Source organism: Chroicocephalus ridibundus, chromosome 3, assembly GCF_963924245.1.
Source record: "Chroicocephalus ridibundus chromosome 3, bChrRid1.1, whole genome shotgun sequence".
Lineage (NCBI taxonomy): Eukaryota > Metazoa > Chordata > Aves > Charadriiformes > Laridae > Chroicocephalus > Chroicocephalus ridibundus.
In genome coordinates, this window is record NC_086286.1 from 32,486,335 (window position 1) to 32,501,420 (window position 15,086).

Consider the following 15,086-nt stretch of genomic DNA (forward strand, 5'->3'; position numbering starts at 1 on the left):
TAAATCTTATACACACCTGGACTCTCTACTTCCAAGCTAACACCATAAATTTACTGTACAGGCACGTTGGCACATCTTCTTCTGTACTTACCTAATGCAGATCTTCTCCTCCCTGTCTTTCTGCAGAGCATCTCCTGTGATCACGCGTGAGACCCGGTTGTGCCCAGCTGCTGCGTTTTGCCCAGCTGTTCTGCAGAGCTCCATCATCTGTCTCGGCATCCCATGGTAAAAGGACTGGGGGAGGTAACTCCCATGCTTCACATATGAAGTATGAATCATGTTACTTTTTACCCGTCCTGCTTAATGTAATTCACGTATTTCCATTTTTTTAGATTTATTACTTACTCTCGCTAGAACCTGAGGATGTTAACGCAGAATTCCTTGCTCCCTAGACCTGAACACCCAAAGGCACGGTGAGTTTTTACCAAGCGTTCCTTAAAGAACAACTCAATATGACAAATCCTCCTACAAGCCCCACATGAATCTATGTAATCAGCCCTGTCAATCCACTGCTGGTTGCACACAGCCATAGATAGGATTCCAAACAGTTAATTTCAAATAGCTCATTTTCTCTCATCTCCCCACAAATTCCTGTCATGTTGCATTATATGTAAACAACTCAGAAACTTAATGACATGCCTTTCAGTCAAAAACTAGTATGGCTTTTCAGTCTGAGCAGATTAATTGCAGTTTGTAACAATATAAAGTGATGCAGTCTGATTAGAGTTTCTATTGTTCTGTGGGATAAAATATTTTATGTGAATGTAAAGCCAAGTTTTCTGCTGGCACGACTTTATCGAAAAATAAAATACTCATGTAAAATCCATAGTACATCATTGTTCGTGTGCTGTTATAGTAAATAAATTTTATAAGCTTCTGTAAATTAGACGTGCCAGATCAGATTCCAAACCCTATGGAAATGGCATTGTCAATGAAGTGAGGCAATAGGAATATTTTGCTTTGGAGCAGATACTTCTGAATGAATCTTTTAGCACTTTATGGTTTTGAAGGGGTTTCCTACTTCCATTTTTTTCACTACCGATGTTGTCTTCTTGATATATTGCTTTTAAAACCTGCTTGTCATTCTCTTTAGTTTCATGTGTATGTACTCTAGAGTTGTTTCTCTATTCTTGCTACAGGCATTGCTCTCGTGTTTTCTGGCAATCCTGTAGACCCAAGCCGAGAAGCCCTGCAACACGTGAGGAACTTCCATGAAACCTCTCTGAGTACATCCCTCACTAAGCAATATGTCCCTCAACTGTTTAGGATGGGATTTTCCTCTTCCTTTTTTTTTTTTTTTTTTATCTCTAACTCCTCTCCTCTGATTTTTTTAAAGCAAAATATTTTCAGAAAAGACATTCAAGTGGATAATTATTGCATGGTTTGCTTGGGTTTCTTTTTGAGGGGGGTGGAAAATCTCTCTGAGGCAGATATACTAATGTAGAGATGCTTGGCTCAATGTTTTCCTTTGAAACATTTTTGCTTGCTTTGTCTGTTCTTTTGTAAAAAAACAGTTTTCTTTAGTTTAGGTTTCTTTGTTTATTTTTCCAGTTTGCAGAATGCCATGATTGAGGGCAATCACTGCTCAGAGAGGTCAGAAGTTGTTTTTGGTGTTCTGAATCCCATGTAACTGCACCGGGGGGGTCTGAAATATTTTTGACAAATGTGTGGGCTTGCCAATGCAATTCCACCCTGTCCATGCTGCTGGACTAAAAATGAAGGTCACAAATATTCTGCAGAAACTGCCAATGTCTGGTTGTTTTGCCTCCTGTTGAGTTATCAGGATTCCAAAAGGGTTTCACTTTTATAGGACTAGCACGTTTTATAAAACAGGAGACATTTTTAATGTGATATTTGCAATATTACATTTCACTATTACAATACTGCCTGACACTGAGGACCAAAGCAAAAGTACTAGATGGAAAAGTACAAGCTGCACTTTCAACTAAAGCTGCGTGTATTGGCACGGGGGAATGTGTAGTTCACATCACCAATGGGATGTGTTACATATAGATCACATTAAACCAGGCTGCAGCACTGGAGATGTTTATATCAGCATTGTAAAATCCTGAAAAAGTGTAAAAATGAGGAAAAAAACTCCACAGTATCAAAATATATCGAGTCATTACTTTGATGTGTGTTGAAAACCTTTCTATAGAAATAGATTCTTTATCCCTGTCCATTTCTGTAAGGCATCCTCTTTATTTTATATATCCACTCTGAGCGGGTAGAGGCTTTTAGGTTTTGGTAGGAAGGGTTTTGAAAGAATCTGTTTTCACACTGCACGTAATAGCATGGTTGGAAGAACAATTACTGCAAATTCTTCCATTTCTGGGTGTGAAGATCCCCAAAGGCAGCGGGAACCGCTATTGCTACCCATGTGGTTTGTCACTTGAGGGTTAGGGGTTTTTTTATTTTATTTATCCAGCCTATCTGCTGTAAGCCATCACTCCTTAGGCAAGTACATGGAGTTTTGATCTCAGATTGCATGTTTGCACATAGATATTTCTTACTATGAACAAATTCAGCTGAAATATTATTTAATTGTTCAATAATTATACGCAATTTTAGGACCAATTAATTCCTCTTTGGGTGACTTTAATTACCTTGATGAATATTAAGGCATAGTACAATATGTTCCTCCCATGAGAATGTTTAGCTGTTCTTAAGTCAGAGGCCATTGGGAATAAAACAAAGCATCTGACAGAATCAGGTTTTGATAATAAAATAAAAAAGCACCCCTCCTAAAGACTTTTAAAAGGGCAACTTCAATGTTGGTTGAACATTACTGATCATTTATGCAGCTGGATAAACACCATTCTTTTACAACTGTTTAGGCAGAGCATGAGGGTACTGGAAAAAATGTGGCTTTATATTGAATTTTCCTCAACTGAGTTTTCTCAAAGCAATGCGGGTTAACAGGTCAGGAGGTGACTGCATGGGCAAAAAATATATATAGCAGAGAATGACAGAAACCAAAACTAAGAAGGAAGGGGTTTTGTAGAGCCACTGTGGTCATCTCCAAAACTTGCCAGTCAAGAACTCCTTGCTGTAGTATAGGCCAGATTTAACCAGAAAGTTTTCTTGCAATCCGTAGCTGTAAGTATCAGTAACTCTGAAAACAAGGGATTATGTTTTCTTCATTCTTCAGATTCTGTTTTGTCTACTGAATGGGGAGGGGATCGTTAGCAGCCCACTGGTACCTCCACCTCTGGCTTGCCCGTGGCCTCTGCCAGCGGTCACCAAAAGCTGTGGCCACCTAACCACCCTCTGAAGTCCCGCATGAAGTACCCGTGACTGCCCGTCTGCGATGTGAAAACCCTGATGGTGGGCAGCACTCAGAGCTGTCATCAGCAATTGGTCCTTTAGGACTTCTTCCGGCAAGCGCTGCAAGCACAGTGAGGACAGGCACCCTTTCACTGCCTATGCTGTAAAAAACCAAGACGCCTATGTGCTTGCCTATGCAGGCACACAGGTGAGCTCAGTTACCCCGCATTTCAGGCCAACGCCTTTCACGAACAATTCAGGATCAGTTACAAAGGTGTGCAACTCAGATTAATGTGAAGATGTGTACGGGAGGTCAGACTTACTGTCTAGTCTTGGAAAAATCAGAATATAATCTTTTGGGTTTTTTGTATTCATCAGGCTTTTTTTTTTTTAAATAGATGAGAAATGTTTTTGGTAAGAAGCGTGGGAATCATTGCTTAAAACCAGGCAATGATACTTAATATTTTTAAGTCTCAGTAGAAGCTATGTGTTGGCCATGTTAATATATTTATCTCATTCTAGCCCAGTAAAATGTGGAGTTGCAATTCCAGTGAGTATTCCAATGAGACGGGCCTATGTGGAGCAGTTGGGTTTATACCCTCAAGAGAGAAGTTGAAGAAAAGAAAGGGAAAAAACAGGAGCGCATGATTGTTTCTGTACTGATTCACAGATCTGTTTGCCATCAAATCTATCATTGTGGTGGTGACATGGACTTGTTACAGCTAAAAGCAAAGAATGCAGAAAGTAAGGGGGTTTGACCCTAAAGCTTGAAATACTCAAAGGTTTAGTGTTTTGAGTAAGGCGATGATCCAAAGCCTAAAAAGGCAGAAGAAAAGCAGCCTTTGGCTTCAGTGAGCATTGCATCAGGCCTTCAGATGACTAGCAATCAGCAGACTTCATTCTGTGTAATTCTGTATGAAAGAAGCGTTAGTTCTCCAATGTACAGTCAGCTGAGGAGGAATAAGATGCTCTGTGTCTTTGCAACTTGCCCTTCTGGTCAGCAGACATCCTCGTCACTGAAGGCAATGGAGATGTTCTTGCACAACCAGTGGAAAGGCATCTAGTCATGCTTTGCAATTGCTGCTTCCCACTAAGCCATCACCAGAGGGAAAATTAGCAGAAACTCCATTGTCACATACCCCAAATCTGAACCCTGGGTTATATTTATTTAAAGGCTCCATGACCCCAGTGAATTGGGCGATCAGTTTTTCTGACCTGGAAGGTGAAGGTTGGAAGATCAGATTACAAGTGTCTACCCGCGTGTTTTCACTGGGTAGTGGGTCAGCTGGAGTTCAGGCTCTGCAAATACCAAGGAAGTGGTTCCAGAGCACTAAGCACTTCAGCAATTCCTAGCATCGGTGGTCTGAACTTGGGAAGTATTTCATAACATGTCTGAAAGCCAAAAGCTCCTTTGACTGCTAATTTAATAAAGAAGAGCGAACTACTGGGTAAGTCCCTGGAAGATAGACTAAATCAGGATAATTTGTTATATAATCCCTTTTTAATGTGGAGAATTAAGGTGACGGCAAGATGACTACGTATTTAATTCTCCAAATAATTACTGGCGGGTATTGACATTGAAGATGGGAGAGAGCAAGTTAAATTCTGCTTGTTGTTTTCAACATGTGCCAAAATCTTACTTCACACCAGTGAGGAAGGGCTGGAAACTGTGTGTTTCATACGCATGAAGTAACAGTTGGCACAAATCACCGAGGGGAGAAAAATAAAACCCACTAAAGCCCAGCAACCCAAACTGTCACTTGCTGACAATTTTTGACTCTCTCTGCTGAAAAAAAAAAAAAAGTAGTAGTAAATGGAGGCCTCATGCAGAGTATTCCACCTGAGTAAACGCAGGTGTCTGGTCCTCCTCAAGGCAAATAATGTGCTGAGAAGGCAGCGATAGCCTCAGTTTTTCCAACATGCTCCAGCACTTCTCTTGGGAAGCGCCATCATGGGCAGTCCCAGAGTGGGATGAGAGCGGAGCAGGGGAGGATGACAGTGCTTGACTCAAATCGGTCCTTTCTTGGCCATGAAAAACATGTTCTTCCCCATTGCTAGGAATGGAGGTGCTGAGGCTCTTCATGGCTACCAGTGTCTGCCCTGCCTGGGACAACTCCACCATGTGGACCAGGATAATGGTGTTTACATCTTCCCTTTACCAGCACTGCTGGATTTGCCCCAAAACAGCTAGACACAGCTATATCTGCACAACCTGCAGTTTGTGTCTTCACATTGGCCTGGGATATCTTTGACATTTGGGCCATGGCTGCCAGGGTCCTGGGGTCACTAAGGAGCACTGATGTCCCTGTCCAAGCCATGTCAGTCCCCCCGGGCCCATCAGCCTCTGCCCCAGCGATGCCGCAGCAGGGCTGGGCTCCAGCTCCCACAACCCTGCCTGGCCAAGGGCCCCACTGAGACAGGTGTACCCACAGGCCCACATCCCATCCCATACCCATGGACTACGCTGTGCCCTGGCAATGGCCATGGGTCACATGAGTTTTCTCACGTGTCTTCTGTTTGAGGTGATGTCCTGTCATCACAGGGCTAGATGACCATTGAAGTCTTCCTTGTCACTTATTTAAGTAAATATGTAAGTAAGCATATTTATTGAGAGTCAAAACATTCTACGTATATGATATATGGGATATAGCATACAGAAGTATTATGTACTGTTCCTCTATGGTTTCGTCCCACTGTCGTGACATCTCTCTTTCTCCTCCTTGTTCTCTCTAACTTGATGTCTACAGGGAAGAAGAGGAGCTGAGGATGAAGTCATGCAGCCTGGAAAGCAAGGGATGACACTGGGAAAATTCATACCAAGAGTTAATTTCAGCATGTTTCCATCTAATCACTCTGGAATCACACAAATAGATACTTTCCTCCTATTTTGTTGATGACTAGAATATTACTTGTAAGTCAAAGCCTGCTTGTTCAAATCAATCCCTTATTTTATTTTTAAAGAAGGAAACCGTTTTTGCAGTTTGACGTGTTTCTTGTTTTCAGACCATGTTGATTTTCTGTGTGGTTCACTCTAGGCTTCCTACGACTGACAGCTTATTATCTTGCCTTATGAAAATCACGCATGACTTCTAGGAGCCGTCTGTCAAAAGGAGAGAACACACTGAGAAGCTGGTACCTTCTCTCTAATTATCCGGGTTGATGGTTGTTCAATTAACCTATTAGCCGCATGAAGTGACTTGCATCTTTACAGGTACCCTTCTGCATGGTCTTTCTCTACAATGTTTAAATAGCAAGTGCTACTTCTGTGTAGCGTCCCAGTCTAACTTCTGGTCCGATGGCTCCCAAATACAGCTGGTTTCACTTACATAGCAGACCCTTTCTTGTGCTGTAGGTCAATGTTCCCTCCTCCCCTTATCTCCTGTCCTCTGACAACTGCCTCTCAAGGTTTATGCCTTTCAGTGAAGCACTTAAGCACATACTTAGCTTTAAGCACATCATTCCTGTCATTTCATTGAATAGGGATGAATTTAAGTGCCTACTCATAGTTCACGGCTTTCCAGCACTTCAACAGTTTCTTTTGCAGTGGCCAGATAAGATTAAAGTTAGGAGCCAGCTCCGACAGTCCTGCACCTGGGGGAATGGTTTGCTTTCTGGTAGTGATGGGCAACACCATCCAAACTTTTCATGACATTCCAAACTAGAGATTGACGGGGGCCCTGGGTCCAGCTACTCACTGAGGATGGAGGAAAGGTGCTCTCCAGAAACCTAGGTCTGACCTGCCGGAAAATGGGAAAGGGAAAGATTCCCCCACTTTCTCTGGTTGTGGCCCACTGGTAGCACCACGATCTGCTGGAGCAGGACAACCCAGCAGCACAGCAGGGAGTCAAGCCTTCGTGCTGTGGCCATAATATCCCAATTCCCCAGCACAGATCTGGTGGAGGCAACTGTGCCCTATCCCTTCCAAATCCTGTACCACCATCCCCAATCACCCACACAGATCTCTTCTCTGCTGTGCCTCCTCCCAGTATCAGCTCACCCTTAAGAGTCAAGAGTATGTATGTTTAAGGCAGCTCAGGAAGTGAAAAGAGAGAGGAGTTGATTAGGGTCTGACTGAGCTAAGAAAGTCTGAGCACCTTGTCTACACTGGGATTAAGTGCTAAGAAATAACTGATCACAAGAATATGAGAAAAATAAATAGGCCATATTCTTCTGAACAGTAGAAATCACCTTTGGGGGCAGTGCCAAAATTAAATGGGATGTGTTGGAAGGTGACCAGTGATAGACTCCCATTTCTACAACCAGTTACCAGATGAGTTCAGAAGCTGTACCTGTCCTGGGAGGAGGTGTTGTAGGATAGCATGTAGTAATCTATCTCAAACTGATTTTTTCAGAGAGTTTTTTGGCTGGCATTTGGAAATATCCTTGGAAACTTTGCAACCATCTCATTTTGCTTGAATTGGTGTGCACTAGCATTTTTATCTGTGGCATTGAAGAAGGAGTTTGGCTTAGGACTAGTTGCCACTGGCTTCCCAAGCATTAGAAAAGCCAAGCTAATAAACGACCTAGTCGAGACAGCAAACCTTACTCCTGTGCCCCTGTGGTTCTATTCCACAGGGGATTATATTCCAGCCCAGGCAGCTGCCAGGGAAGAATGGACCACTATGTCCACCAGAGCTCGGCAAAGCTGTAACCAGCTTTATTTAAAGGCTTTTTTTTTTTTTTTAACATATGATAGAGCATACTCTGATCTTGGTTACACCAGGTGAAAACATGACATGAGTTGCTGGCCCTGTTCCTGTCCTTTTGTGCCACTGCAGCAACAAAAGGAGTCAGAAAACTGTGCTCGTTGATAAAGCATGGAGAAGTCATTCTGCAAAGGAGTAACTTGGCTTGGCCAGCCCTGTGCCGCTGCTGTGCTCCTCATGTTGCCAGCACAGCCAAGCACCTCTGGGAGTGTGGTCACCCCAAAACTGTGGGCTGCTAGCATGGTCCTGGCAGGTCTAAGTTGCATGGCTCTGCAGAGGAGCCCTGTGGCTGCGCTACATTGTGCTGGCAGCCATGGACAAGCTGCATTTGTGCCCCTGTGCCACCCTGATTATAAGCGTGGCCAGGAGCGTTGGCTAAAACAGAGGGAAAAACTGGGCAACTTTGTTGACATGGGGCTTTGAATTTGCATAGATAACGATGGACAAGTCAAGTTGGGTTGGAAGGACACTAGCCAGCCACCCTGGGAATTCCTCTTTCTGAACGTGGATGGTGTAGCTTTTGTGGCACTGCTTTGGATAGCCGTGTTGTGCAAACTCCTGACTCTTTAGAGATCCAGTGGACTATCAGACAAAAAAAAACCCCACATCATATGTCATTCTGGATACATACTTGCTGTGAATGAATACAAGGACCTATTCATTGCTCCTAGTGCTCACATAACTGACAGATTAAATCACTCTCTGGCTGTGAAGATGACAGTGCCCCAACAGCTAACGCTGTCTAACAGTTTCCATTAGAAGGCCTTGTTTCTGATTGCCAGGCTTCAGCTGCTTGAGCTGAAATTTCCCATGCCGTATGGCACCACAAACTGAAGTTTTGTGTGTGGAAGGGTCTGGATGAATAGTCATGGCATTTCCAAGCTCATGTGTCACTGAAAAGTCACTTGAACACAAATTTTCAGAGAGTGACTGTATATTTCTCCTTTCTTGAGGGAGCAGGAAAAACATCTGGAGTTAGATGCTCCCCAGTGGTTGGTGCTCAAGTTGAAGCTGGAGTCACAGCTAAACAGCCTGGGTGCAAGAGGTTCCTTGTCCAAGGCTCTGAACTTGGTAGGCATTCTTGGCAGTTTTAACCTATTCCAAAATGACCAATTTCTTTTGAGGCTGGACTTTGGTCCACTGACATACTTAGTCCCATATTGTAGCCCACGTTGTTGACAGAAGTTGTTTTAAGCAGACTGAGATTACGGTACCAGGGAGCACAATTTGGGAAGATGGCACCTAATGGCCTAAGTTTGAGCACATCTCAGGTTTGGGGTATATATGATGGCTTTTATAGCTCTCCTCTGCTCACACTTTACCTTCTCCACTGCCATCCACCTTTGGTATTTCTGACCAGAATTGCCTGTCATACAGGATCCGGACCAGTTTTTCAGATCTCCTAACTGGGCCGAGTACCAGGCTGAAGCTGCTAGTTCCTGGAGATGAGTTAGTTTGGCAGCTTTTAGAATTACTTTAATTTGGTCCACTGAAGCAATTTTTTTTCTCTGCATTTTCCAAACATTTCCAGAGGTAAAGAGGACGAGCTTTCAGGCTGAACTGAGTTGTCCCCAGGCGAGGCGGTTTTGTTGGGAAGCCATTTGGTGACCAGAAATAAGTGGCATGGATGTGGGCCAGGAGTGGGATGGGGATTAGCAGACCTAAAGTAACTTTGAGGATGATAAACTGTTTCTGGGAGTAGTATCTGCAGATGACAGCTCAATTGCACATTGGGTGGAAATGCGCTCTCTGATCTGCAGCCTATATAACCCTTTCCCTACAGATATTTTTATTAGAGTGAGCTTTACAAGCCCCCCTAGAAAGGACCTCTAACTGCCACAGGAATCTGAGAAGGCTTGTGTAGGGTCCCTAGAGAAGTTTTTCCTTAACCATTGTGTAGTCCAGAAAATTTCCAGATCTCAGTAAGAACTCTGTGTGTCCTACGTTTTCCCAAACTGGGCATCAATATGAATTGTAGGAGCTATTGGCTAGGAACTATCTAGAGGCAGACTTTATAACCACCCAGAATATTTTCATTTAACTACCCACACTACTGGACACGCGGGAGATTTAGAGCTCTGACAAACCTGAATTCCCATTAAGCTAGATAGCTTGGGCCCAATAAGTAATGTTATCCCAGTAAGAAAGTGTTCAGGATGGCCTGCAAAAAATATCTGACCATTTAGTGTACTCTGCTTTTATAGAGGGGTTTGCAGTTGTGCTGCATTCTGTAATGGCATTGCCATGGTGTTAGCAGTACCTTAGCTGGCTAGTCCAAAGCTAGTTGGGTATATCAATGCCATGCTGCAATTTTAATAAGGTCTGTGGTAGTCAGAAATTGTCATCATTCTGCACTGCCAACACGGTGTAATACTCTGCACAAATCCTCAAGCCAGACCTTGAGAAATGGATCTGGATCCCATAAATATTTTAATGGGAGGAAGCAAAAATACTTGCGTAACCTGCCAGGTCTTTTTGTCTCATAGGTAGGACTTCATATGGAGGAAGTGGTCTTTTCCCTTGGTGATAATAAAAGCACTTTTATTTTAGCTACAATGGAAAGATCATTCGTTATATAGATCACACTGAACAGTCTTCAGAAAACGGCAGATGTCCTTAAGTTTCCATTTTAAACTTGATTTTATTCCTATTCCTCACTTTGCCAAAATTAGCCCTATACACCTACAACTTCACAGGCATAATCTTATTCTGGGACAGATTTTTTGGAAGAGTTGAAGGAAACTGGTCAAGGTGTTTAAGAGAGATGATGGCTAAAAAAAATGAAATCATCTGCTTGGAGAGTTTCCTAAAGACTTTTTGGCTTGTTATATCCTGAAAATTCATTTGCCTAGAGATTAAAAAAATATTTCAAATCTGTTGGTCTTGGCTAGAAATGGTGCCTTTGAATAGTTTTAGGCTGTCTGGTGACAGAGTTATTTGGTTACTGGAAGTGGTTCCTGCCTCAGTGTGTGCATGTGTGTGTGTTACGTGTTCTTTGGAGATCTTAACTTCGCTAGTCAGTGCCAATGCACTCATAAATTTATGGTGGCGTATGCAAGGTTTCTAAACAACTCTGTATGTACCCTAAACAGGCATGTTCCTTCTCTGAGACTAGTCCTATCTGCATGTACTCCTGCCTAAAATCCTCCCCCGTATGTTTCCTGACCCTCCATTGCAATCCCTGCTGACGCTGACAGCATGGCTTTTACAGTCCCTTCTGCACAGTCCCTGGAGACCTCTCCCAAAGGGAACATCACTCAAATATCATTCTACTCATCCCAGTGCTCTTTCCTGGGTCAAAAAAAGATCATACCTGCCATGATTTGTGCCAATATGTCTGTCTCCAATGGCTGCGAGCCACACGTGATGAGACTTAAGTCAGTATTATTTTTCAGCATATATGCTCTGTCGCTTATTTCTGGTTTTATGAAAAAATAAGTTCTGAGGCATAATGTTACTATTCTTAAAGAAGATTTGTTTCAAAATATGTGCTTAGGGCTTTCTCGTAATTGGGTCATTTTTAAAGTCGGTTCTTGAAGTGTGACCAAAACCAGAGGCAAACAGATTCGTTAGACAATTTTCAGTGTCTCTCAGTTTAAGTAAGAAGAATGTGACATCTGGAAATGTTATAGTTGTGCTATACCACCGCGTTAATGCAGTCTCCTGGGATTGCTACTTACCCCCTGCACCATCCCCTTAGCTTGTACTGAAGGTTAGAGTGCAGCAACAGTAAAGTCTGCCCAGCATGTACCAGTGACCATGGAGCATTGCCTATGTCCTGTGAGTCCTTGTTTTTAGCTAATAGTATTGGCAGGCTTTAACATTTAAACCTTGATCTCGCTGAGCTCCTGACTTCGGTCGGTTTTGCTGTTGTTGAAGTCAAGTCCCTGACCTACAGATTGCTAGAGCCTGTGCATGTATTTGGGAGAAGTATGACACCATGCTTTCTCTGTTTATTATTCCATCAGCATCTGCTCTTGGACACTATTTGAAGCAAGCTCTTGGGCTAGACGGACCTTTGTTTTGACTCAGTGTGGATGCTCTTGCACTCTATGCTCAGTGTCAACAAAAATAGCTGACTATTTGCTGAAAACAGGGCTAGGAATTCACTTAGATTAAAGACTTAACAGTCTTTTCTGCTGTTGCTCTTTTTTGTGAAGAAGCTTTGGTAGCTCTGTGCTCCAGAGCTAGGACTTGATTCCTGAGCAAAGCATCATCTGGGGGTCAGAGATATGTTTTTTTCCCCCTGTTCTGATTCGAAGCGTTCACTTGTGGCTCTTGACAATCTCATTTTGAACATGCTCAGTAAAAACTTGGTCAGATTTTGCACTTAGGTGCTGTTGACATTGAGCGTACCCTGACAGGACTGAGGCGGCCAGCAGTGGCTGCAGACTGCTCTGCCACACAGCACAGGAACTGAGTGCAGCAGGACTGTCCAAATGGACATTGTCTTCTAGGACCAAAGAACTACCTGACTGAAAAGCAGAAGTGACGAACAAGTTTTCAGGGGTTTTCAAGAGGGAAAATGAGTTATGGTGGTAAGAAGATGAGATGTAAAATTGACATCTAGATGGATTAGGGGAAAACTGGAATATGGCTGGCTCTGTAAGAGTCTACAGAGATGATAAGGAGAAGAGGCAAGGCTTACAGCAGTGTGAGAGGAGGATGGTCTGTGATCTTGGAGGACTTCTGAGACACAGAGTTGAGCATAGGCTTCCTGTATTCAGTTCTGGTGTTCGGCTCTCAGCTGTGGAACCCACCATAAGGGACTTCTGATAGAAGTCCACATGGATGTTGAGAGTCACAGAGTCACTGAGAGACAGGCTTTCACTGGAGGGGGTCTGGAGAAGTTATTAACTCCACCTTTCTATCCCAAGACCAATTTACAATCACATCACCCCACGCTACACTGTCTTATTACTGATATTGAAGTTTTGTCCAATGTCTAATCTAAATCTCCCAAGCTGTTTGGTTTGTGCTTCTTTATGTTTTATTCTTCCTGATCTTTCCACCAAGAACATATTATTTCCTTATTCTTTGCAACAGCTTTTTAGTTGAAGACTACTAACCTTCCTTCTTCTCAGCTGTTACTTCTTCATCAAAAACCCCCCACTTTTCTTGCAATTTTCCCTCATGTTTTCTGGACCTCTGTCCATTTTTGCTGATCTTCTCTGGCCTCTTGCCAACTAGTTCATATCTTTCTTGAAGTGCAGTGCTCTAAACAGGACATGGTACTCCAGGTGAATCTTTAACAGTGGGGATCAGCCCACATGGACTATTTCAGCAATCTTTAAGACCCTTTAGACATCCCAATGTGAGGGCTTTGCCATTCACGTTCAGTTTGTTCCACCATAATCCCTGGATTTTTCTCTTGTGAACTGGTACCTAGACACTTATGCAGGTACAAATGATTTTTTCTGTGTAAGTATGGTATTTTGCACCATGGCATTCCATCCATTTTAGATGACTTCTCTAAATATATCAAGAAAATTTTAAATTCTGATCTTTTAGCATCTCTAACATCTGCAGTCCTTCCCTGCTCCATATGAAAGTTTAATAATCATACTTCACATTTCACCTTCTATGCCTTCAATGAAAACATCAAATAAAACTTGATACGGGACCAAGGCCCACGGAATTCCTTGCAAAATGTGTATTTTGATAGGTTACGATGCAATTACCCTGTGGATACAGTTATCCAACCAGACTTGACCTCCTGCCCCTTCCCACAGCAGTTTCACTAAGATCACAGTTCAATACCCTGTTCATGAGGATATTATAGGAAGTACTGCTAAAGGTCTTGCAAAAAACTAAATAAAATAAATAAATTCAAGCTATATGACATCTCCAGCCATTACTTCACCCTGCCTTTAAGACTCCTAGAGTTGCTCAGACAACGGGAAAACATCTAACTTAACTGGTTACTCTCTAAGCAGGGTTTTTATTTTAGGCTGAAATTTTACTCCCTTTCCAGGCAATAATTGCACTGTCTGCTTGGTGTTGACCTTTTTAGTAAAGATTGGTGAAAAAGGGAGAAAAAGAGGACATTAAACTCTTCGGCTTCCTTAATGTCCTCTTTTGATAGCACCCCATTTTTGAGCAGTGATCCAAACCTCCCTTTGTTTTTCTCTTACAGCCTTACCTGTAAAATTTCTTTTACTTTTGGTAAGTTTTGCTAATTGCACCTTGTGCAGTTTGTCTTTACTAACTGTATACACCCCCAGCCCCCGCCACGAACGGAGTATTTTGCTGCCTTGTCAACCTACTTTCTACTTTACAGATCTCTCTCTCTCTCATGTTTGCGGTCAATTAAAAGGTTGTGAATTAGCTGACTTCTGCTGAATTTCCTCACTTTTGTCCAAACTGGCATAGGTTGCACTTGGTTTCTTATTAGCATTTCTTGGAGGAACTGACAGCTCTCCGTAATTTGTTTTTTCCCTTAGATTTCCCTCTTATGAGATCTTCCCTACCCATTCTCTGAGTTTATTGACATCTGCCTCCTTGAAATCTAGTGCTGTCAGTCACTCGGTTGGATCAAGTGGCAGAAGTTGACACTACGTTCGCTGCAGTATTGATTTCTTGTAAAATGTCATATCTGGCAGTAGACTTTGAGTCATATGTTACACTGCCCTCTACCTACGTGTAAAAGTGCTGCTCACCTGAGGAAGGTAGTGATGATTGTGTTACGTATTACCCTTAAGATTTAGGCTGCTGTTCAGAATTTACCATGAAGAACGGGAAGAAAAATGCAACTTTAGAGAAACCTTCTGTAAGGCATTAATATCTACCCTGATAATGGGTCTCACTCACTGTGGACAGAGGATCTGTGGCTGATGAAATGTTTAGCACACAAATTCTTTGTGATAATAAATAATCCAGACTAAGGTATGCAATGCTCTTTGCTCTAATTTGTTTAGTAAAAGCTTGTGACATTATGCAGCTGTTTCATAGTGCAGCGGGCAGGCAGTGAGACTGTAATGGGGGAGAGGGAGAAAAAAGCAGTAAGCTTCACCTTAAGCAAAACGGCTGATCAGGCCACACTGGACCTATGCCTTGTAAGAACAGTGACAGGAGCTCTTACTGACATCTAATGCAAACCCAGTAAGACTCCAG

The 15,086-nt window shown here is 42.7% G+C and overlaps 1 protein-coding gene across 3 annotated transcripts in view; it reads right to left on the reverse strand.

The window, feature by feature from the left end:
• Positions 1-15,086, reverse strand: part of MCFD2 (multiple coagulation factor deficiency 2, ER cargo receptor complex subunit) — a 35,247-nt gene that overhangs the window by 13,256 nt on the left and 6,905 nt on the right. For all 3 annotated transcript variants that reach the window (XR_010070263.1, XM_063328652.1, XM_063328653.1), the window contains exon 4: positions 92-255. Coding sequence is in view for 2 of the 3 variants with exons in the window: in XM_063328652.1 (XP_063184722.1) it covers positions 92-255 (164 nt within the window). In the remaining variant the exon portion in view is untranslated. The remainder of the gene's footprint in view (positions 1-91; positions 256-15,086) is intronic.